Source organism: Dama dama, chromosome 32, assembly GCF_033118175.1.
Source record: "Dama dama isolate Ldn47 chromosome 32, ASM3311817v1, whole genome shotgun sequence".
NCBI lineage: Eukaryota > Metazoa > Chordata > Mammalia > Artiodactyla > Cervidae > Dama > Dama dama.
The window spans coordinates 22,728,175-22,753,708 of NC_083712.1; the positions used below are offsets into that span (position 1 = coordinate 22,728,175).

At 41.1% G+C, this 25,534-nt stretch overlaps 1 protein-coding gene across 1 annotated transcript; it reads right to left on the reverse strand.

The window, feature by feature from the left end:
* Nucleotides 1-2,765: 2,765 nt before the first annotated feature.
* MTNR1A (melatonin receptor 1A) lies at nucleotides 2,766-24,611 on the reverse strand. The gene is made up of 2 exons (XM_061134879.1): nucleotides 24,377-24,611; nucleotides 2,766-3,634 (listed from the first exon to the last, which is right to left on the reverse strand). Exons 1-2 carry the CDS (start codon nucleotides 24,609-24,611, stop codon nucleotides 2,766-2,768), a joined length of 1,104 nt encoding a protein of 367 aa, XP_060990862.1.
* Nucleotides 24,612-25,534: the final 923 nt, after the last annotated feature.

The window sequence follows — 25,534 nt, forward strand, 5'->3', positions numbered from 1 at the left end:
GAAACTGGAGCCCATTATACAGAGTGAAGTAAGCCAGAAAGAAAAACACCAATACAGTATACTAATGCATATATATGGAATTTGAAAAGACAGTAACGATAACCCAATATGCAAAACAGAAAAAGAGACACAGATGTACAGAACAGACTTTGGGACTCAGTGGAAGAAGGTGAGGGTGGGATGTTCTGAGAGAATAGCATTGAAACAAGTATACTATCAAGGGTGAAACAGATCACCAGCCCAGGTTGGATGCATGAGACAAGTGCCCAGGGCTGATGCACTGGGAAGACCCAGAGGGATGGGATGGGGATGGAGGCAGGAGGGGGGATCGGGATGGGGAACACATGCAAATCCATGGTTGATTCATGTCAATGTATGGCAAAAACCACTACAATATTGTAAAGTAATTAGCCTCCAACTAATAAAAATAAATGAAAAAAAAAAACAAAACTGGAAATAGAACTGCCATATGACCCAGCAATCCCACTCCTGGGCATACACACTGAGGAAACCAGATCTGAGAGAGACATGTGTACCCCAATGTTCATCACAGCACTGTTTATAATAGCCAGGACATGGAAGCAACCTAGATGCCCATCAGCAGACGAATGGATAAGAAAGCTGTGGTACATATACACAATGGAATATTACTCAGCCATTAAAAAGAATGCATTTGAATCAGTTTCAATGAGGTGGATGAAACTGGAGACCATTATACAGAGTGAAGTAAGCCAGAAAGAAAAACACCAATACAGTATACTAATGCATATATATGGAATTTAGAAAGATGGTAACGATAACCCTATATGCAAGACAGAAAAAGAGACACAGATGCATAGAACAGACTTTTGGACTCTGTGGGAGAAGGCAGTGGTGGGATGATCTGAGAGAACAGCATCAAAACATGTATATTATCAAGTGTGAAACAGATCGCCAGTCCAGGTTGGATGCATGAGACAAGTGCTCGGGGTTGGTGCACTGGGATGACCCAGAGGGATGGGATGGGGAAGGAGGTGGGAGGGGGATTCAGGATGGGGAACACATGTAAATCCATGGCTGATTCACGTCAATGTATGGCAAAAACCACTACAATATTGTACAGTAATTAGCCTCCAACTAATAAAAATAATTGGGGGGGGGGGGGGGGGAAGAAAGTCTGGTTCTAATTTCCTGCAAAGCACTCCATGCCACAAACCTCATAGTACTTCCAAATAGCTATTTGGATTAAACTTAGAATCATAGTTTATGAAAACATAGTTTATGAAACCATAGTTTACTCATGCTTTTTTTTGTTCTTCTTCTAGACTTTCAGTATTATTAGGGTAATGAAATACTGAGCTATTACAGAATATTGTTTTCAGTTACCTATAAAAGAAAAACATTCTGGTTTAGCAATTCACTTGCCCAAATCAATTATCAATCAAGAACACATTCATTGCATTTAGCACATATATCTAAGAATCTAAAACTCTTTGATTCTTTGGCATTTTTAACTGATTTAGTTCAGTTCAGTTCAGTCACTCAGTTGTGTTCAACTCTTTGCGACCCCATGGACTGCAGCACGCCAGGCCTCCCTGTCCATCACCAACTCCCGGAGCTTGCTCAAACTCATGTCCATTGACTTGGTGATGCCATCCAACAATCTCATCCTCTGTCTTCCCCTTCTCCTTCTGCCTTCATCTTTCCCAGCATCAGGGTCTTTTCCAGTGAGTCAGTTCTTTGCATCAGGTGGCCAAAGTATTGGGACTTCAGCTTCAGCATCAGTCCTTCCAATGAATATTCAGGACTGATTTCCTTTAGGATGGACTGGTTGGATCTCCCTGCAGTCCAAGGGACTGTCAAGAGTCTTCTCCAACACCACAGTTCAAAAGCATCAGTTCTTCAGTGCTCAGCTTTCTTTACAGTCCAACTCTCATATCCCTACATGACTACCAGAAAAACCATAGCTTTGACTAGACAGACCTTTGTAGGACCTTTTAACTGATTAGATGACTCAATAAATTAAAAGAGAAAAATTCAAAACAGTTGGTCAGTGACATGAATGATAATGATATTCAGTGACAAGATAATAATAAACCAAATGGCTAACAAAGTTGAACACAGTTTTCTATGTAGTTAGTGCTTTAAAATACTATGGTCATTGACATTTGAAAATAATTCCGTCACATAGTTTGTTCTTTATCTAGTTGAATGCACAGCTTTTAATAGAGAGGATCACTGTGATTATCATGACTGCAGCTCCCCAATGCTAATCCAGCCAATTGAAGACTTGGTGATGGCAGTGCTTGTGGAGATATTCACTGATTTATTTTCAGCCTTTCTCTGTGTAATGAGTTACTCATCTCAGTTTCCCTTTTTTGTTCCATGTACTCATTTTTAAGTAAAACACACTGTTTGTTTTTCTACTAGAAATATTCAAAAAGTGGAGGGAAAAAAGCAATTACTACCTTGGTGGCACTCGGCAATAAAAGAAAAGTTTGCACACTTTCTCCACTTGAATACATTCAGCATTTTTCTTAAAATTAACTCCCACTCTGTTCCCTGAACTATACTCTTCAATGAACGTATGTTCTGTTTCTCTTGGTAAGTAGAACCAGAGACTTGTTCAAAATGCTGACAGCACATTAGCTCAGACATATAGAAACAAACCCAGAAGACTATAAGTTTTCTCCTCCACATTGTTTTTCTAGGCATCTGTCAAGAGGGAATGAAAATGAGTAAGGCTTGGAGCAGTGTTCACATCTTGCCATTCATGCTCTGTATTTTTAAACTGAGTCCACCTTTATTAGGTTACGGTTGGCTATTAATGGAGAGGGTTTGCGTTTAATTCTATCTGCTACGTGACTGGAGCTATCCGCAAAGAACATCTTGATGGTACACAATGAGACTATAATTTTTCGGTATTCCTGCCTGAAATTTTGGTTCAGTAGTCCATATATGATCGCATTGAGGCAGCTGTTGAAATACGCCATATAGTAACTGGCCACAAACAGCCACTCGGGGATCCTGGATGCCATGCTGACGGGGTCGGAGGCCACAACCAGACCAATGAAATTCAGAGGAGCCCAGCAAATGGCGAAGAGGACAAAAACCACAAACATGGTGACAAAATTCCTGAAGTCCTGGGGCTTCAGCTTTGGTTTGTTGTCTGGTTTCACCCTCCATCTGACCTGAAGAACCAGGGCCCAGATCCTCAGGTAACAGAAGATGACCACGAGCATTGGGACGATGAAATGGAACACCACCACGGCGATGGTGTAGGCTGAGCTGACGGACTGCGTGAAGGTGCAGGAATAGACCCTCGGGTCGTACTGCAGGGTCCCCACACACAGGTTGGGTACGATCGCCACAAGCGTCAGCATCCAAATCAGGAACACGCAGCAGAGGGAATTTTTGCTGCTGTAGAGTCTGTCGTATCTGAGGCTGTGGCAGATGTAGCAATAGCGGTTGATGGCAATTCCCGTGATATTGAAAATGGACCCGATGACGCTCAGGCCCATCAGGAAGCCACTAAGTTGGCAATGCAGGGAGCTCAGGCTCCACCCATTGTTAACTATAGACGCCAGCGCCAAGGGGTACGGATACACGGCCCCCAGCAGGTCTGCAACTGCCAGGCTCACCACAAACACATTCCCTAAAAGAGAAGGGTTTAGAAAACATGGGTTAGGGCCAGTTTCACACGGGTGTACATGCGTTTTCTTTCACAGGCATTCAAGAAAGAGCTGTGTCTGCTGCTCGGATGACCCCACATCACAGTTACTGAAAGAAAGTGAAAAGTGTTGGTCGCTCAGTCGTGTCCAACTCTCTGCGACCCCATGGACTGTAACCCCATCAGCTCCTCTGTCCATGGGATTTTCCATCAAGAGTACCAGAGTGGACTGCCATTGCCTTTGTGGTTAGGGCCAGTTTCACGTGGGTCGCATGGGTTTTCTTTCACAGTTTTTAAAAAAGAGCTGGGTCTGCCACTCGGGGGACCCAACATCACAGCTTCTGCCACATTCTAAAAGAAGTGGAAGCCATTTCCCCAGGAACTGAACTCTTCGTTGTCCGTATCGGATTAACTCCAATGTTCCCAAGCTCCCAGATTCCCCAAACAATGCATGTTCCAGGGTCGAAACTGTTCTCTTTTTAACTCTTTGGTTTCTCTTGTGCTTTAAAAAGAAAAAAAATCTTGAGTTCAGGATACTCCCATTATGTCTTTTATTCTGGAATCATCTACATTATCTGAGAAACCTCATATTGCATTTTTATTTTTTCTCAAGACAGTCAGGACTTCCCTAAGTTCCAGGCCTTTTATCTCTCTCTAACTCTTCATAGGTTCTCACACTCCTGTTCCCGGACAACAGAGGGCCCTCGTCCACAGCATAGTTATGAGAAAAAGCATCCCGTTATCAGCAGCTAGGTTAGAATATTGGCTTCGCCCCTTACTAGTTGTCTAATTGGGGCAAGTTACATTATCACATCAAACTTCAATTTCTTCTTCTGTAAGTGGGGATAATGATGGCATTGTCTTTGCAGGGTATGATGAGGACTAAATGAGGCCATCTCTGTCAAGTACTAAGCAGTGTCTGTCACATGATAGCTGATCGGTAAATGTTCTATAACTCTCTCACCTCAATCCAAAGGAAAAGGGAGGAATGTTTTTAGATTTTATAAACAACTTAAGGTAGAAAAATTAAACTCTAGATAATCAGGGTAAGTAACAATTTTATATGAACACAATAATTCAACATATTTTAAAGTTAAAGTATACTCTAGTCAAATTTTACAAGCTCTTTTACAAGTATATTAAAGTAAGTCCCCTACACATGAACAAGTTCTGTTCTGAGAGTGTGTTCTTAAGTCCAATTTGTTTGCAAGTCCAACATAGTTAGCCTAGGCACCCAACTAATAGAATTGGCTATATAGTACTTTACTGTAATAGGTTTATAATACTTTTCACACACATAATACATAAAAGTGCGAGTCAGTCATGTCTGACTGTTTGTGACCCCATGGACTGTAGCTCTGTCAATGGGGTTCTCTAGGGGTGAACAGTGGAGTGGGTTACCATTCCCTTCTCTAGGAGATCTTTCCAACCCAGGGATTGAACCCAGGTCTCCTGCTTTACAGGCAGATTCTTTACCATCTGAGCCACCAGGGAAGCCAAAACACATAAAAAGAAACATAAAAAGAATTAAACATTTTTAATCTTACAGTACTTGAAAAATACAGTAGTACAGTACAGCAGCTGGCACACAGGGGCTGGCATCAAGCAAACAGGCAAAAAGAATTACCAGCGGGAGAGAGGAGGTGGGAGATGGTAGAGCTGATTGTCGGCAGGAGGTGACGGAGGGCAAAGCTGCAATTTCACTCACGCCTGATGTGGATGGCACAGGTTCTGGTTCCTTGCTGGATTCAATTCTATCTCCCCTCTTGAAAAAACTGATCCTATGATGTCTGGATAGTAGCTCTTTTTATTCTCATCATAGATGACAGAGTAGTGCTGAATCGTATTGTGGAAGAAAGGCTACAACCTCTGTGGACCATTCTATGTTCGGTTCCTGTGTCTCCAAAGCTATCCGTGCCTCCTCAAATAGCACTAACTTAGGTGACTGGACATGTGAATGCACGTTGACAGCTTTGAAAGTTTGCCGCTTGAAGGCTCATATGTAGGGGACTTACTGTATTTACTTTTGTGGTTTGTTTTCCTTCGTTTCATACTATTCTTTGACCCTGAGCAGCTCCTCCTCTAACTTTTCATTGCTCCCCTTCCCTCCCAGTCTGTGTTAAAAGAAATGCTTAGAACCTTCCCTTGTTTGCCCAACCACATGGAAGGGCATTCTCCTTTCAAGGTTCCTAATCACTTTATTTTTATAACTTTCAATTTAGGTAATGTTGTAATAAATTCCATTCAGTAAAAATGTATTAAGGGCATAGGTTCTGGGGAAATGGGAATGAACAGGCAGAATTCCTCTGACCCTCAACCTCAGAAAAACAAACACAATTTAAAAGAGAAGGAAGAAGTACAACATGAGTACGTACAGAAGATGAGACAGAGAGGAAGGGAGGGGGCTGGACAGAGTGGGAAGATCATTTCAGGCAGACTGGTGTGTGTTCTGCTTTGATTACATTTACTTGCAAACTTGGCTTTCTTCTGTTTCTACACTGTAGTCCCCTGAGATTGTCTGCCTGATATTTGTATCCTGAATAGTACCCAGCTGAGACTTTTGCTCTAATGTTTGAGGAAATAAATTAAATTGTCTTTTCCCAACATCTGAAATAAAATAACCTTTGTGAGATTTCTGCCTGAAAAATTTTATTCCATCCTGAAAAATGCTGCAAAGAAGTGAAGTAACAAAGCTGCAGGGACTAAAAAAGTAAGTAAGTAGGAATGCAAGTAGGAATTTCAGATAGATTGTCATGAAAACAATTTTCTTTGAAAATTGGTTATACTGAGCCAAATTGAAGCCATAAAAGCAAATTTATTTTCCCCACAGTTCAATTTCAATTACCAATGAAATGTTTAAATTCTAACGTGGGCATATTTCAATAAATTTTTTGACTCAGCATGTTTAATACCTTGAAAATGAGTAGAATATATGAAACTCAGCTACAAGTTAAATTGTCATCAAAACAGTACATTTTTACCCAGAACGTTATGATGACAAATGGGCTTGATATAGACTTTTTTTTAAGTTTCAAAATAAGATAATAAGTGATGTCACAAATTTCTTTCATGGCTTTAATCCTCTGCTCCATTTATTTTATAGTGATTATGCTTCTTTTCTGTTCAAATAATTACCATCATCAAATGATTCATTTTCTTTTCTTTGAAATGATCCTAGTTTACAAGTGGAGAAGAAAAAATGAAGCCATAGATTCTATGCAGATGTTGTTGTTGGGGAGCTCAGCTAGAGGCTTTGTCACAGCTGCTGTGTGTGTGTGTGTGGTGTGGTGTGACAGGCAAGAGGAGGAAAGATAGTTCCTATTTTTCATTTAAGAATGCTACCAGATAAGAGTAATCACAATTAGACACCTTGTAAGGTCATCACTTCCATCTCAGCTCTGGGTAACTCCAGATAGATACAACCTATCCGCTTTTATAGACATCTAAGAGTCTATACAACCAACATAACGATGTACTCTGAAATTTAAAATAATCTCTGTTAATGGCTTACTGGGTTCCAGTCCTTCCTCCAAGGTCCGAGTTTGCTCTCACTCTCCCTCTCGACATCCTTCTTCTCAACTGCTTTGTCTGTGAACTTCAGGCTTGGAATGGTTAATTTTATGTGTCAACTCACACTATCTTGGTATATGTGGTTAAACATTTCTGGGTGTGTCTCTTAAGGGTGTTTCCAAAAAAGTACACTTGAATCAGTAGACTGAGTGAAGTAGAGGCCCTCCCTAGTGTGGATGGGCACTCATCCAATTCATTGAGGGCCTAAAGAAAACAGAAATTTGAAGGAAAGGAGAGCTCAGCCTTGCTGGCTGTCTTACTGAGCTCGGTCTTCCCCTGACCTTGGACTGGGACTTTTGCCTTAGACACTCGAAGGTCTTCAGGCTCAGACTAGAACTTGGCCCTGGCTCTTCTGAGCCTCCAGCTTCAGATGGTAGACCGTGGGATGCCTCAGCCTCCACAGTCATGTGACCCAACTCTTCACGATAAATATAGCATCTTTAATATACATAAATGAAACGCATTTATCCCTGAAAATCTGATAAGTGCTGGGTGCTTCCGTCCACTGCAGCTGTGCCCTTCTCCAGGGAAATACCCTTAGTGGACCAATGAATGACCAGCCCTCCTGCCTCGAGTGGTGACAACTGCATGGTTGGATTTCCTCCCAGAGGCCTTGGCCTCAAGGTCAGGCCAAGTCTAGGCTTCACCCGCACCCCCACCCTTGCCTGACTCTTTCCCGGCCTGGTCTCCTTCCCTCACTTACTTCTGCTCCATCCTGAGTGCACACTTTCTACAAAGCATGAGCACCGAACCTCTGACCTTGTTCTCAAGTTCAGCTTTTAGGCAAAATAAGACAGATCTTCAGCTCTATGTTGAGTCTGGGTGGTTTTTAGAAAGATATCACCAGCTTCTTGGTGCAAAAAGAGGAGCTAGTTGCTATGACATCTTACAAACCAACCAACCAACCTCTTTGGGCACAAGTTATAGACTCTGAATGCTTCTCAGAATCACTCTTCAATTCTTTCATCCTCACTAGGAATGGACATGCTTCCTACATCTCACCTCCACCTGTGCGTGGAGGTCTGTCTTCCTCTAAGACTGTATTTGAGATTCAGGACTGTGAGAAAGAATCTTTCAATCCTCCCTGACAGCACAGTGCCTGGCATATAACAGGTACCAAGAACAGTTTCCTGGATGAGCTAATACATCCCTAGTCTCTAAACAACACCTGTCCAGAGCAGAAATTGCATGCTCTTACCTGCCCAAATTCGGGTTTCTCAACAAACCAATATTCATTCCTTCTTTCATTTTCAGCCTGGACTTCACCCGTGTGCAGAGCACGATTAGAGACTCACTGAATTCATTGCTCATGAAGATTTTTTTCAATGCCCCCCCCCCCCCAAAAAAAACCTGCTGTGCCTGGACTTTAACATCAAACTGATAAAGATCAATTTAAATGTGGGGGAGGGGGAAATGAGCTTCAGCTACTCTTGGAAACATTTTTTATTTGTTTTACACAGCAAATTCATAGACTCAGCTCTGAGAAATCTGGTTTAATGAAGAATCTGTTTATAAATCTGGATGATATAAAAAAAATTCCATATGCATATTAAACATTAATGGTAGGACAGGGGAAAGTGGAGATGTTGAAGGTGATAGGGTGCAGCGCAGGGAATGCAGAAGGGCTTATTTTGCACATCAAAGCGCACCGGTCCTGTCTTACATTCTTGAACTTCAAAGGACAGTATCTCAGAAACGTGTCTTTTTAGATTATCAGAGGGAGTGTGGACCAGATGCTCAGAAACAAGCCACATCTGAGTTCGAATCCTGACTACGTCGCTTGCTAGAGGACCTTGGGTAAATCAGAGCCTTAGTCTCTTCATATGTAGTAAGTCACGATACTAACGGCCATGGTGAAGATGGAAGAGAACGCATGGAACGTGCTTGGCTTGGGATAAACACGTGTTCCTTACTTCTCCTTGGCTGTGGTGGAAACAGCCTTCAGCTTCATAAAAGGTGGCTCCCAGGAGCAGACACACGCCAGGGCTGGATGAAGCGTCTCTTTTGCCCTGGCTTTTGCCTGGATCCCTGTCACCTTGCAGGGGCCTACTCCAGGCAAATAAGCCTGCTTTTCTTTTCTTAAAATTTCTTCTTGGCTGCACTGGGCCTTTGCTGTGGTGTGCTGGCTTTTCTCTTGTTGTGGAGCACGGGCTTAGTCGTTCTGCAGCGTGTGGAATCTTCCCGAATCAGGGATCGAACCTGTGTCTCTCTCCTGCATTGGGAGGTGGGTTCTTAACCACTGGACCACCAGGGAAGTCCCCAAACAAGACTGCTCTTACCCTCCTGTCCCTCCGGCTATCAGCCTCTCCCATTTTTTCAAGCAAGGCTGACCCCTCTATTTCCTTTCCACCAATTTTGAATTCATGTTCTAGAATACCTGGGTGCTACTCACACCACATTGCTCAAACTTCTCCCAGTCATCAGTAACATTCTTCCTGACCCCTTCTCTCAGCCTTCATCCTCCTTAAAGTCTCTGAAACATAACACCCTGTTCCTGGGAGACCTGTCCTTAGACTACCTTGCCTGAATAGTAGAAGATGCCATTCCTACAACACGTGACTGCATGGGAGGACAGCTTGGCTCTCTGGCCACCTCCGTCCTACTTTCTTCCTGGGTCTTCAGGCTATTTCTCTGTCACACTGCACCTCCCTATTCTGCTCCTTAATTTGGCCATGACTCCCTAACACTATGAACACAGATGACGATTAGCTGGTCTTAACTGTTAGATAAATACAGCCTCTATACAATAAAAGAGACTAAGAACATCATAAAGAGCTCAACATAAAGTAACACAGTACAGAAACGCACCACTGCACATCACCTATGTGTCAATTAAAAAAACAAAAAAGAACTGGAGAAAAAAAAAGGTAATACACCTCTTGCCCTAGCTCAATTTTGAGCCAGTTTTTAAAGGTGTGAAATCTTGCTTAAGGATTCTGCTTATTTTCTAGATCTAGTCATTCTCTTCTTAGAAGGATGGCTTAGGGAGACACCTGTAACATGTAAACACCCATATTATAGCTGTATTGATCTAGTCTTTCATCTTTACACTGACTACAAATTACTCATGTCTGCACTATTTTTTATATCACAGAATGAAGGATGAAACTTTAAAAACAGAAATGGAATACTTGAACCACATTTTAAAAAAGGCAATCAAGAAACTCTATTAACTCTACTTGGTATGTGTGTGTTAGTTCAGTTGTGTCTGACTCTTTGCAACCCCATGGACTGTAGCCTGTCAGGCTCCTCTGTCCATGGGATTTTCCAGGCCAGACTACTGGAGTGGATTGCCATTTCCTTCTCTGGAGGATCTTCCTGGCCCAGGGATCGAGCCCATGTCTCCTGTGTCTTCTGCATAACAGGAAGATTCTTTACCCGCTGAGCCATTGGGGGTAGTCTTTATTTCCTTAGACACCTTTCCTAGTTTTGAAATGCCAGGGAAATGCCAGCTTTAATAGACAAATTAATGCCATTTAATAATATCTCTATTTAATTAGAAAAGAACTCTAAATTGCTAAATTAATTTTAAAAAATCCTGTCAATATTAAAACTGGTGGGACTTTCCTGGTGGTCCAGTGGTTAAGACTCTATGCTTCCAATACAAGGGGCACAGGTTTGATCCCTGGTCAGGGAACTAAGATTTCACATGCCACACAACGTGACCAATAAATAAATATTAGAAATGGTACAATCATATTATTGCCCTTTTTATATGCTAAAATTAAATGAGGAGAAATAAAAAATGTTAACAGTACAGAAGTATAAAATAAGATTCTCATAAAACTAAGTTTTACAACTTCAAAATTTGGTTCTTTTTTTATGTACTTAGAGAATATTTAAAAAGCATACATCTATATAGTATATGCATGATATATATAACATATATATATGTTACATGTAGCAACCTTTTTAAAAAGCTTGTTTGGTAAAAGAATGAGAATAACTGAAAGTACTTCAAACTCTAAATAGAGGAAATAATTAATGTAAGCTAGTAGAATAAGTCAAGTAAGTAACAAAGGACACAAATGAAATTAAAACTTTAAAAAAACTAGCAAATAAAATTCTTAAAAGTATGCATTAAAATGTAAATCAAATCTTAAAATTAATTAACTGGAATAGTGTTTGTTTTGCCAAAGAACTATATCCCAAGCTCCGATATTATCCTAGACTTGGCACATAGGAGACACCCAACAAGTATTTAAGTAAAGAAAAAAAAAGAAACTGAATGTATGAAAGATAAAAGTACATTATCCCTTTCTGGATCACAAAAGAGTTTTGTATTCCTAAGTGTTTCAGAAAATTACATAAGAGAAAATACAAATCATTGACTATAAACATTTATTATCTGCCATTTAATAGATACATGAGAAAACTTTTATGAATTTAAGTTAGCAGGTTGGTCCCCGAACCTTTCCCAATAGGTATTTCTTCAGGCTATATTAATTTCTTCACAAGATATGGGGCCAATATATTCTCCTCAAAGCTCCGCTTTTGTCTCTGTTCTTGACTCTTACTATTGACTCTATTGACGTTCTCTCATAGATTTGCCCTTAAAGGAAAGTTCACATTTCCCTGTTTATTACCCTCTATTCTTTCATCCTGAGGTAACACTTTAAAAACGCTCATGACTACTTTAATCTCCAGCTATTACCTACTAATCAACTTGAAAAGTTTTCCTGTTATATAACCTTTATATTCTGAGTCTTACACCGTTATACTCCATGTTTTATTTTTATTTGAAAATAAAAGAACAAAATTTTAAAGGTACCTTGACTGCAGCCATGAAATTAAAAGATGCTTTCTCCTTGGAAGAAAAGCTATGACCAACCTAGACAGCATATTAAAAAGCAGAGACATTACCTTGCCAACCAAGGTCCATCTAGTCAAAGCTATGGTTTCTCCAGTAGTCATGTATGGATGTGAGAGTTGGACTGTGAAGAAAGCTGAGTGCCGAAGAATTGATGCTTTTGAACTGTGGTGATGGAGAAGACTCTTGAGAGTCCCTTGGACTGCAAGGAGATCAAACCAGTAAATCTTAAAGGAAATCAGTCCTTAATACTCATTGGAAGGACTGATGCTGAAGCTGAAGCTCCAATACTTTGGCCACCTAATGCAAAGAACTGATTCATTGGAAAAGACCCTGATGCTGGGAAAGATTGAAGGTGGGAGGAGAAGGGGACGACAGAGGATGAGATGGTTGGATGGTATCACCGACGTGATGGACATGAGTTTGAGCAAACTCCAGGAGTTGGTGATGGACAGGGAAGCCTGGCGTGCTGCAGTCCATGGAGTCACAAAGAGTTGGACATGACTGAGCGAATGAACTGAGAGAAGGTAATCTGTTGAAAATAGGAGCCGTGTTTTACATATGCTTAGCATTGTGGCTTGCGTTTTGACAACCAATAAGGATTTGTATTCTGTCTCATATTGAAGGTATTCAATAAATACTTATTTAAGTAAATACTCAATTCAATCAGCACCAAAAGTGCTCATCAAAGCAAGTAAGCATCTTTTTAAACCATAAGCTCAACAACTCAAATTCACCCTAAAATAGTCTATATAGTATTTAGACTCAAGTAGATTCTTTTTTTTCTCTTTTTGCCCATTTCTCTAAGACTAATTTCTTCAATGTGATTGCCAAGAATGTACAGCTCTGTAGGAGAAAAAACATTTTAGAGAACGTCAATCAAAAAACCCAGAAGTTTATCCTTCATTTGCAGCATTATTAAATTTCACTAAAATTCCTTGAGCTATCACCCAGAGTCCTCTGGCTGCAGGTCAGCTAATCTTATTTGAAAGTTGAGAAAATTAGGTTACTGATTAAAGAATCAATTTTGTGAATGAGAGCAGATAATGTTGATGACACCATGCAGTGTCCTAAACATGCAAAACTGCTTCTTTAAAAACAAACCATACCTGAATGATCATCGCAGCACTGTTTATAATAGCCAGGACATGGAAGTAACCTAGATGTCCATCAGCAGACGAATGGATAAGAAAGCTGTGGTACATATACACCATGGAATATTACTCAGCCATTAAAAAGAATACATTTGAATCAGTTCTAATGAGGTGGATGAAACTGGAGCCTAGAAAGAAAGACACCAACACAGTATACTAACGTATATATATGGAATTTAGAAAGATGGTCACAATAATCCTGTATGTGAGATGCAAAAGAGACACAGATGTATAGAACAGTCTTTTGGACTCTGTGGGAGAGGGCGAGGGTGGGATGATTTGGGAGAATGGCACTGAAACATGTAAATTACCATATGTGAAACAGAATCGCCAGTCCAGGTTCGATGCATGAGACAGGGTGCTCGGGGCTGGTGCACTGGGATGACCCGGAGCGGTGGGATGGGGAGGGAGGTGGGAGGGGGTTCAGGATGGGGACACATGTATACCCATGGTGGAGTCATGTCAATGTATGGCAAAACCACTACAATATTGTAAAGTAATTAGCCTCCAATTAAATAAATTTATATTTAAAAAATAAAAATAAAAGTGCAAATAAATAAATAAAAACCATTAATTGCCTCTTTGGTAGCCTAGAAAATCCTGAGTGTGTGTATTTATTTTTTAAAAGTTAAGGCATTTCTGTTAGTTAGACAACTGAAAAAATATTTAGGAAAAAGGAAAATTCAAGGTACCTTTTAACAATCCTACTATTCACCTCAAATGTTCTAGTTTTTATTTTTCAAAGGTGTTAATAAAGAATGAGCAAAACAAGCCTAGAGACTCAATGGAGATTTAAAATGACTTCCAAGGCAGACATTTTTCAAAGCAGATATTTTTTTTTAAAAAAAGCAGAACCCTTGAATGTTAGTAAGAAATAAAGGCAGAAGGTTTATATTTTATCCTTGGTTGATTTTCTAAATTGCCAAGAGAAAAATGATTTTGAAAGCTGGCAAAAGAAGTTCTATCTCATCCATGATTAATTTAATGCTGAAAATTGCTGCTTTCTTATGAGATTGAATAATGGGAAGAATGCAAGATCCAAATTTAGCCATGTGGACCCAAATTCAATCATGTATTTAGCAGTCTAAAACCACTGCCCTAATGTTTCCAGGGAATTTGACAAGTCTGGAAAAAGTTAGAGTTCTGTATTAAAATACTTAAAAAAAACAATGCTTAAGCATGCAAAGGAAAACATCATTAAAATGTCTTTAAAGGTAACATATTGCCTTCAGTCAATAATTTCAAACATTGTGGAGAATAACAGGAAGAAAACAACATTCTGAGAAGAAATACATCAGAATAGGGATTTTATCAAACATTAACTTCGTTAGCCTGAAATCATTCTCCATTCTCCAAGTTTATACATAAAAATTAGATCATAACTTTCTCAATAATAACATACTCGTCGTCTGAGAAAGTTTTTGTAGCTTCCAGGACTAATACATTTTAACTTAAAGAACAGTTTGGCTATTGAGATAATTAGTCTCTCAGAGGGTGGATATTGAAATAATCAGAATCTCAGCCCTACTTTGCTGTGAAAGGTAATGTTCATCACAAACGGGAAAACTGAGGCATCAGAGAATTTACATAAATTTGCATGATGCTGCAGGAGAATTAGATCCTAAATCTTCAATTTCTGACATTACACTTTTTGCCATGCATAGCGTCCACTTTCTTTTAAAAAATAGATTTTAAAAAACTGAGCAATAATAAATAAAAACAACCTAAGAAGAACTACTCACAGAATACACACTACTAATAACGTGAAAAGTGTCAGTTGCTCAGTTGTGTCCCTCTTTGAGATGCCATGGACTGTAGCCCACCAGGCTCCTCTGTCCAGGTGATTCTCCAGGCAAGAATACTAGAGTGGGTTGCCATTTCCTTCTCCAGGGGATCTTCCCGACCCAGGTATTGAACCTGGGTCTCCTGCATTGCAGGTAGATTCTTTACCACCTCAGCCACCAGGGATAACATAATAATACTTTTATTTGTAAAGTATTTTATGACTTCAAAGTGATAGGTAGATAGGTGGATGGGTGGGGCAGGATCTAAGTTTATCCTCCCAGCATCCCTGTGAGATAAGTACCCCACTGGACAGATGCAGTTTAGAGAGAAGCTGAGGTTTAGAGAGACTGAGAAACTGGGCTCTAAACATACTGCAAATAAAAGCATTGCAGATACAAGACTCAGCCTGGGTCTTCTGACATGAATTGCTATGCGCCTTCCACTGTACTACATAGGGCTGTGTGCTGGGGTAAGAACCACTGATCATTTATTATGAATTTTGGGGTTTAGTCTCCTTTATCTACCTGAGGAGGCTGTTATAAGGACAAATAAAACAAAATGTGGGAAAGTACTTTGAAAACTGTAAATTGCTGTACAAAGTAAATTGTAAGTACAAAGCAGTAGACATTCCAAATAAGAAGTTATTTTTCCACTTTATCCACAGAAATTGGACCAAATTTGCTGTCTGTGAAAGTGTGGCATAAAGTATAAACCCAGCAGCTTCCTGCTTTAATTTTTCTCAAGCTGGAAAAATGCTGCAAACACAAATTCATAAATACCCTAAAAATATAACTATAGGGTTGAAAAGCTGAATTCCTTTAATAATCAGGGCTGGTAATGTGATATGGATGCTGTAAAATATTCATGTGTTAAGTGGAAATGTTGACCAAAGATGGCCAGCGGTTTTTGCAAAATTGTGTATGAACCAGAGCAATAAAAAGGAGGCTTCGGTTTTATTACAAACGGTTTAGATTTACCATTAACAACATCAGTGAGGAATACTGTATATCCTAGAATCTAGGCCTTTGTTACTGTTTTAGTTACCTTATACCTGATGTCATGGATATGCAGCATATCACAGGAAAGCATCATTTACAGTGGGAAGAGAATGTAAGGTGCAAAATGAATACGTATTTGCCGGGAGCCGGCACATGAGATTCCACCCATGACAAGGTCATGAGGAGAAAACCTGACAGGCAAGGCGGATCAGGTTTTCAGAGATTCCGAAAAGCTGCCCCCGGCGCTCACCTTAAAGATGATATCTGTCTTTCTGATGCCTGCTTCAATAGGCTACTCCCTAATTTCTGTGACACAGGCAGAAGGCCTTCCCCGATCTCTTTCCAAATCAGAATCAATTTAGAACTTTAATCAATAAGTTTCCCAGGTGGTGGTATTTTATGAGATTATCCAGGGTGAAAGGAGTGTTTTAATTTCAACTCCTTTGCTGGCATTTTAGTTTGTTTGGCAAATGCGTTTATGCCCTTGGTACTAATATGCATGATTGCTCATAATACCCTAATCATAAAACAGCATAAAGAACCTGATCACATAAAGGCCCTAATAGACATAGAGCCCTTCGGGGAGTGAGGAAGCCCTATTAGAAAACATAAGAAAAATTATTCTAAAGGTGGTTATTGGGTTAACATTTGCTTGCTGTGTTTTTACTCTTAATGTGCTAAGGTTGTGTTATGGAAACCATTGTTAATATAGTTAAAGATCTAGAAAAATAAGAGCTTAGCCCTAGTGTGGTAACAATGAGATGGTTGTTAATTGTCAGCCAGGAGTGCTAGGTAGAAGCTGCCTCACCAAAGTCGCAGAGTCAATGTGGGGTAAACTTCTTAGATAAATGCAACTGACAACTTCTGCAGAAGGATTAATTTTTGTGTTAACAAGGTTATACTTCCACTCTGTACTGTTGTCCTATGAGACTGCTACCTTTCAGTTAAGGTCACCATAGAAACAGAAAATAGGTTTACATTCACCTGACTTGCATAAAATGTTAATAGGCCCCAAGGCCAGAAGATAATGTACAAGACCCTCAAAAACAAAGAAGTATGCAGAAAACACCCTGGTTTTGTGAAGGACAAGCTGATGTAATGTTAAACTATCTTCCCCTTAGAGATGTACTAACTTAGGGTATAAAAGCTACGGTAAAAAATAAAGCATTGCCAGACCCTGCCAGACCCTGCTGCACCCCCCATCTAGTGTCTCGCTCGCTCTCTCTCTCTCTCCCTCGCAGACTTGGCCCTATCAAGGCTGGCCTCACGTGCCTTCTCTCGCTGACACTGTTCATCCCGAGGGTACCCCCGGATCCTGCCCAGGCTCGACCCCGGCACATATTGAAAAAGAAAGTTCCTGGGGACATCTTGGTGGTCCAGTGGCTAAGACTACATGCTCCCAATGCAAGGGGCCCGGGTTCTATCCCTGGTTAGAAAACTAGATCCTGCAGGCCCCAACGAAGCCCTGGCACAGCTAAATAAATAATTTTTTTTTTTTTTAAAGAAAGTTCCTGAAAGGATAAAATGACTCAGAAGTGTTGAAAGTGAGTTTTTTTTCTTTTTCTTTTTGGATTTGGGTACTTGGTTCATATATAAACAGTTTAGATTCTGCTGCGCTTTTCTTTGGCTTTAAAGAGTCCACAGAACTCTGGTTTTTAAATCACTAGGAAACCATGTGACTAAGCCACTTTCATGACCTCCATACAGACATTCCAAATTGAGAGTGTGGGAAAGACTGTCTGATTCTTTATTTTAGAACCACTTCTAACATCCGCCTTTGAACACCTCCGTGAGAGGGAGGCATTTCCTTATGTGAACCTGCTGTTCTTCGGGTGTACATTGTTGCAAACTGAATGACCAGGCTGGCCATCTATTGAGGCTGTTCCTCCCGAGCACTTACAGTTTGAAAGGGTCACAACAGGCCAGCAGGAGCCCATCTCTCCCCAATGGCCCACCCAGAGGCATTCAGGATTGCTTGCTCACATACTCTCTGGTCAGCTCATCATATGTGTCCCTGGCTCATCCTGCCCAAACTCATGAGAACCTCATTATGTCCCAGAGAAGTAATCCATTGCTCTGCAACCAGAAAGAGGCCCATCAGAACAGGCTCGAATTATTCGAGGGTAAGTCGGTCACTTCATGCTCTTCCCAGGAGGGAAAACCATACGGAAAATTTCTAAGATTTGTAAACATTTCTTGGGAAATAAAGTGGGGAAACAAGATGTCATTAAAATATTTTCCCTCCAGCCAATATATGACAAATGAACCAGATAGTTTAGGACAAGTGAGGCACACTTTCGTAAGAATACGATGCCAGTCATCACCATCTGCACACACAGCGCTGCATCCACAGATCTCCATTGCTAGTCAGTTTCATAGCACTATGATTCCCAACTGCGTAGTCAGTTTCACAATCACGTAAATCAAAGGACTCAGAACCAGAAAGGACTCAGAGATCTTGTCCATCAATTTACTGAAGTGCAAACAGTCCAAAGAGATGATGGATAAACACAGATCCATTCAGGAAAGAAGGCCCAGAGCCCTGGTTCTGGGCCCATTCTCTTCCCAAGCTCCTTCCACACCTCCCTATAGGATCTGATTTACTGGTCTCCAACACAGGAGCGCTCAACTTACGAGCAGTTGCACATACTTATACTTATTTCCACTCTACCCCTGGCTCTAAATCCACTATTATCATGTCATGAACCCGAACCCTCTCCTGACATTTCTGAATTAATAAGGGAAGCTCCCACCCACTCCCATGCATACCACTCTTTCCCATCCTCACAGGATCCCAAGAGGCTCAGAATTTGGACAAGGAAGGTTGTTTTTCAGAAGCTCATGAGTTTCAGGTGACCTAGCAATTCTGAAGATTATTTCAGCCATATTGTTGGTCTGACTGCTCTTGTGGACTAGCTAGCATAAGAACCAAAATATCATATACAATATTCTTCTAAGAAATCCATAGTGTGTTAATCGCTCAGTCGTGTCTGACTCTTTACGACCCCATGATCCATAGCCCACCAGGCTCCTCGGTCCATTGAATTCTCCAGGCAAGAATACTGAAGTGGGTTGCCATGCCCTTCTCCAGGGGACCTTCCCGACTTAAATATTGAACCTGGGTCTCCTGCATTGAGGGTAGACTCCTTACCATCTGAGCCACCAAGGAGTGAACTTGTATAATACAATACACTTTTAAGTTCAGGGCTATTTTTTGCTGATGCCCAACAGACACAAATAGGAAAAAGAGATTCAGGTATGACCTTTACTAAATGGCTGAATCTAATTATGTGGTTGAAGAAAATCAGAGACCAAAGAGCAAAAAACAGACAATGGAGAAGAACAAAAGAGAAGGCAAAGAAAGAGAAAGGAGGGGAAGGGGGGAAGAAAAGCTAGCGCAGGTGATTAGAATGGTCAAGGGCTCAATCAAGGCGGCTATGAACACATGCAATGGGACCTGGGCTGGAGAACTGATGACCAGGTGGTGAGTGTGGTCAAGGTTAATGGAGATGTGTGTCATCCTTCATCGTCTGAGCAAAGGATACAAGCAAAGAGTCAAGTTCAACACAGGCAACAATCTGCTGATAGATGATAGAAAAACTTCAGGTTGGTGGTTTTCAGTACTTGGATTCTGCATAAATTCTAATTTAAACTGTGACTAATACTGCCATCTATCAACACCCTTATTTCAAACCATTTCCCAAAAGTGATGGTCACTTAATGTAAATAAATATCTTAAAATACACCAAGCTGTACACTTATGTTTTATGCATTTTACTAAGCTATATCTGAATTTGAAAATAAGAGGTAGGCATTCCTAAGACCTCAAAGCATCCCTGGAGCATCCAAGTATAAAATTCATAAGTCAAGGCAGAAGCTCCATGATTCCTCCATAGTTTGTGCAGCCTTTCCACATGGTGACACAGGATAGACAGGAATAATGTCCAATATGGATCTGAAAGAAACAAGTGTGGGAGTGGAATACCAGTCTTGGAGTCACTCTGGGAAAGGTTTTTGTTTTTGTTTTTTTAAACTCTACTGAAAGTTTACCCCACTATGCACCAGACTGAAAAATGAAAATAAGCCTCTTTAGAAAGGCATCTTTCTAAGCTATTGCATCCTTGTCTTCTTAAGCAGAACATCCTAATGTGACTGGGTCTTTCCTTGATGGCTCAGGGTCCCAGGTAACAAATCCATCACTGTGCTCTCTTCTTCTTGGGAGTGGTTAATGCTGGGCAGTTATTTGTTTCTGTACAAAGTTCCCATAAAAGGCTGTGCTTATTCAGCTTTCCAGGACTGCTTTTAATGAGTCTATTTCTACCCATGCTGTTTGCCACGTGCAAACATGTGGCAATATGTGTCAATTATATGTGTCAATCTTCCTTCTAATTCACTGCTTATAATTTATGACGGTGCAGATACTAGCCTCAGAGGTTTGTGGCGTTCCAATGCAGAACAAATCAGCTGTGGGTGAGAGCACATTATTTTTGCTTTTTTCCATTTATTGCCTATTTTCCACAGAGGTTATACTGTCAGATAATTAAATTTTAAATAAATCAATCTTGCTTTATTTTTTAGCTAAAGTTTTAAAGTATAACATGTATGTAGAAAAATGCATAAGTCATACGTCTAGAGCTTATTTTACCAAACTGAATACGCCTGTGTTAGGTGTATCTAGGGAAAAAACACATAATTACACCTGCTTTATCCTTTTCAATGTATGCATCATTTTCCATACGCAAAGTTTGCAAAGTATCCTTTACCAAATGCATCATCTCACTAGGTAACCTCAACAATCTGTGAGACTAAAAGATTAGATATTTTCTGTATTTGACAAGCGTGGAAAGTGCAGCTTGGATATCTTAACTGATTTCTTAGATAACAGGGTAGTTAGCAAGTATGAATGCCAATGTTTCAGTGCAGAAATCTTTCCATTACACTATGAAATTTGCTCAGAAGATGCAAATACAATAGTGTTGGTTCTTAATATCAAATTTTGGACAGGAGCCCAGCAGACAGTCTGTCAGCACCTAAGATCCTGGTGGCTGGCTGGGGTTGGTGTCTGCATCTGTTCAGGTTCTGATAAACAGGAGGAGGGGGGCTTTAGACAATCATGCCATTATACCATTTCCCCCAAAGAAAGTCCTAGTTCAAAGTTTAAGATGCCTTGGCATTCCTATTTTCTTATCTCACCTCTTTCATTCTCTCCTGTCCATCTTTTCATCCTTAATACAGATAAAATAAACTTAACTGAAATTGAAGGACGGTACAATCACAATTTTTCATAATGATCCCAAAACTCATATTTGAATCAGTGATCTCTATCACTGTTTCAGATTACCATCCATTCTGTTGTTTAGTCACTAAATTGTGTCCGACTCTTTTGTGACCCCATGGACTGTAGCCCACCACCTTTCTCTGTCCATGGGATTTCCCAGGCAAGAATACTGGAGTGATTGCCACTTCCTTCTCCAGGGGATCTTCCTGACCCAGGTATCAAACCCCCGTCTCCTGTGTATACTGCATTGGCAGGCAGATTCTTTAGCAGTGAGCCACCTAGGAAGCCCACCATTCATTCTAGAAAACCTCAAATAGTTTGAATTGTAATAGTGGTTCTTTTGAATAAAAATCCCCAATTACGAAAGTATAGATGTTTCAAATATTTAAGCTCACCACAGGTCTGTCTCCCAGTTAGCTACAGGAATGCAATGTTTTATAAACTCTATCAAAAAATTGCTCAGCAAACAATCAAAATACAAAGCAGTGTGACGGGACAACACCTTGCCTAAGTTCTATTTTGTAAAGCATAAGGAGTAGACTTGTTCCAGACATGTGGATATTTTTTTTTAAATGAAAGGTTCTGTAGGATTCAAACTTTCCAAGTGCTGCAACTGTTGATATCAATGAAGTGAGGTGAGCTCTTGGAGGAAGATCTGAGAATTACACTCCGCTTGACAATTGAGGGTCGAAAGCAAAGTCCTGTTATTAAACCCTAACCCAAGGAGTCAAAACAATCACTAACGCAATGAGACTATTGCACTGCAGATTAACACATCATTATCAGAGCAAGCACGCCCAGAACCCAGAGATCCAGGGTGCAGTGGGGACTGGTAGGAAATCAGTCCTGGTGAGAAAGCAGGCTTCTCAACTCTGCTCCTGGGATACGATAGAGAATTCTCATACCAGACTCACAGCACTGGTCTCCTCATATCCTCCTTTTTTATTTTTTTGTTGAGAAAATTCCATTTAACTTAAAAAAAAAAAAAAAAAGAAAGCAAAACCAGTTCACCCATTTGTCTCAATCTCTACCCATTTCTGGCAATCTACCCACAACCACCAATCTATTTTCTGTATCATGAGCTTGTTTTTTTTTCTGGGGGAGGAGGGTGTGGATTTACATGTATGAGAGATAATATGCTATTTGTCTTTCTCTGACTAATTTCCCTTAGCTTAAGGTCTATCCGTCTTGTCACGAATGGCAAGATTTCATTCTATTGTATCCATTCAGGTCAGTTGCTCAGTCATGTCCAACTCTTTGCGACCCCATGGACTGCAGCATGCCAGGATTCTATTGTATGGCTGAGTAATATTCCACTGTGCATTTACACATTTTGTTTATCCATTAAGCTGTCAATGGACACTTACATTGCTTCCATATCTTGGCTACTGTAACCAATGCTGCGAAGAACATAGACGTGCATATATCTTTTCAAGTTAGTGTTTTGCTTTCTTTGGGCAAATACCCAGAATTGGAATTGCTGAATCATGTGGTAGCTCTATTTTAAATTTTTTGTTTTCCATAGTGGCTGCACCGTCTACATTCCCACAAACAGTGTAGAAAGGTTCCTTCCCTCCAAATCCTTACCACCACTTGTTGTCTCTCGTCTTTTTGACGATAGCCTTTCTGACAGATGTGAGGTTCTAGCTCATTGTGGTTTTGATTTGCATTTCCCTGGTGATTAACTATATTGAGCATCTTTTCTTGGACCTGTTGACCACCAGTATGTCTTTAGAAACATATCTATTCAGATCTTCTGCTCATTTTTTAATCAGATGTTTGGGTTTCTGCTATTGAGTTGTATGAGTTCTTAATAGACTTTGGATATCAGCCCCTTATCAGATATACAATTTGCAAGTATTTTCTCCCATTCCATAGGATGCCTTTTCATTTTTCATGACTTCTCTTGCTGTATAGAAGACATTTAATTTGATATTTGCTTTTGCTGTACTTTGCTTCTGATGTTGGATTAAAAAAAATCAACGCCAAGACCAGTGTTAAGGAGCTTACAGTCTATATTTTCTTCTAGGAGCCTCTTCCTGAAGGCAGAATTCCTTTTGGCAACCCCATTTCAGCCAGTCAATGAAGTGAGGCTATTCAATGGACCAACTCCAATTCAATTCATATTACCAGGTGCTGATTAATTCCTAAACCACGGACTGTGCCAAGCATTATGGAAAAAAGGGAGCCCTCTTAGAAAGGAACTCAACAAAATCAAATTGTTGATTGACTACCAGTCAGAACAAAAATACTGCTTTTAACAAATTTGTAAGCACATGGTTCCTTCCCATCCCCACCTCCTAAAAGTTTGCCTCCAAATACAGAAGTAGCCATCTAGTCATCACTTAGAGGTCCGAATAGCCAGTGTCCCACGGACAAATCGTTCTGGGGCTCCTACCCAGGATAAACCAATTTCAATTTACTGCTTGGAGGGAAAAAAAAAAAATGAAGTTTAACTCAAGCACAAAATTAGCTCTAGTATTATAGTATATAAAAACATACTCTTTATTACATCAATATCTATGTTTAAGATGTAAACTTGTTTAACTAGGGGAGAATGACAGTCACTTTCCCAAGCAGGTCTAGGTGTCTATGGTTTTTATTGGCTAAAAACTGAAAACTCTTCCTGACAACAAAACTAAAAATACTTTCCTTATCATCTTGCCAGCTTACATATTTTCTCATATTTGAACAACCCTGGTAAAAATCAGTTACATGTCAAAAAAGCAACTGATTTATTCATTGATCTGATTTGAAAGGAACTTTCTGCAACCTGTATGTGGTCTCTCCCAATCTAATAAAGCTCAGAAACTGAAAATTGTACAGTGGGTTCCCCCCCCCCCCAAAAAAAGAAAGAAAATCTGACTCTGACTTAGAAATTGAAGGCTTCTTAGTGGTTTTATGGAAACATATCTTAGATGGGCAGGTTCAAGAAAAAGTACTTCAGTCTCTATTTTTAAACATGACTCAAGGCCCCAGGTTTTAAGAAAGAGTTTAACTTTTCTAGCAAAGAGTCAGTTCACAGCTCGAGGCGGCTGCGTGCTTGCAAAGGCGGCCGAACAGGGGAGAGGTTGCCGTCGGGGAAAGCTGGGGACTTGCCCGTCCAGCCTGCCGGGTCCCAGGAGCCCCTACCTGCGTTCCTCAGCTTCTTGTTCCGATACACGGACAGGACCACCAGGAGGTTGCCCACGATGTCCACCACGATGGTGAAGATGAGGATGGAGGCGAGGGTGGCGGCCAGCCACGAGGGCCGCGGCCGCGCGCCATCCCCGCCACCGGGCGCCGGCTGCGAGGCGTTGAGCAGCAGCGCGCTGCTGCCATTGCCTTTCGGGGTCCCGCCCGGCGAGCCCCACAGCCGCCCCGCCATAGCGCGGGCAGGGCCGGCGCCCGTGCGTCCCCACAGCGGCGAGATCCCCCCGCTCCGTCGCCTTTTATGACCCCGGTTACCCGCCGGCTGCGGCCGGACTCCGCACCTGCAGCCCCGCCCGGGACACCTGGCGCCACCCGGGGCGCCGCTGACTGTGCGGACAGCGCCCCCGTGCGGGCAGCCCGGGCTGCCGCCGGGCCCCCCAAGGGGACCCTGTGCCTTCTTTTTTTTTAAAAAAAAAAAATTATTTTAATTGGAGCCTAATTACTTTACAATATTGTAGTGGTTTTTGCCATACACTGACATGAATCAGCCATGGGTGTACATGTGTTCCCCATCCTGACACCCCTTACCACCTCCCTCCCCATCCCATCTCTCAGGGTCATCCCAGGACACTGGCCCGGAGCGCCCTGTCTCACGCATCGAACCTGGACTGGCGATCTGTTTCACATACGGTAATATACATGATTCATTGCTATTCTCTCAAATTATCCCACAGGGTCCTTGCGCCTTCTTAAGGAATGTTGCTCTTTGATCCAGGGACCCTTCATGCTCCATGAAACTGTGTCCCCTCTGGGGCATTCCCCAAATCAGGGCCAGACTGCTTGGGCTTCAACCCTACCTCAGATCCCCGTTCGTTAGATAACCATCATGTGCCCTAGGTTCCTTATCTCTAAAATACGATGTTATAAAAAGTAACTCATCTAACCTCCTAGATGGTAAGAGATGAAAACCGGCTCAAGGAACTTTTGCAGTCAGGTGTTGCTCCATAATCCCTCACCTCTGCCTCATATGCTGCAAAGGCCATCCCTAATGGTGATCATCTTTCCCCAAAGGCTGTTTGGGGGACTTCTTGAACACTGTCCTTAAAACGACAAGTTCTTGCCCTCAACCTCTGTGCATGCCTCTACCTGCTTCCACTA

Bases quoted from the DNA above. Each gene is read 5' to 3' on its own strand.
- MTNR1A (XM_061134879.1), bottom strand. From the start codon at position 24,611: ATGGCGGGGCGGCTGTGGGGCTCGCCGGGCGGGACCCCGAAAGGCAAT. The intron at 3,635-24,376 runs GTAGGGGCTCCT...CTTCTCTTTTAG, and splicing joins CAAGAAGCTGAGGAACGCAG to GGAATGTGTTTGTGGTGAGC.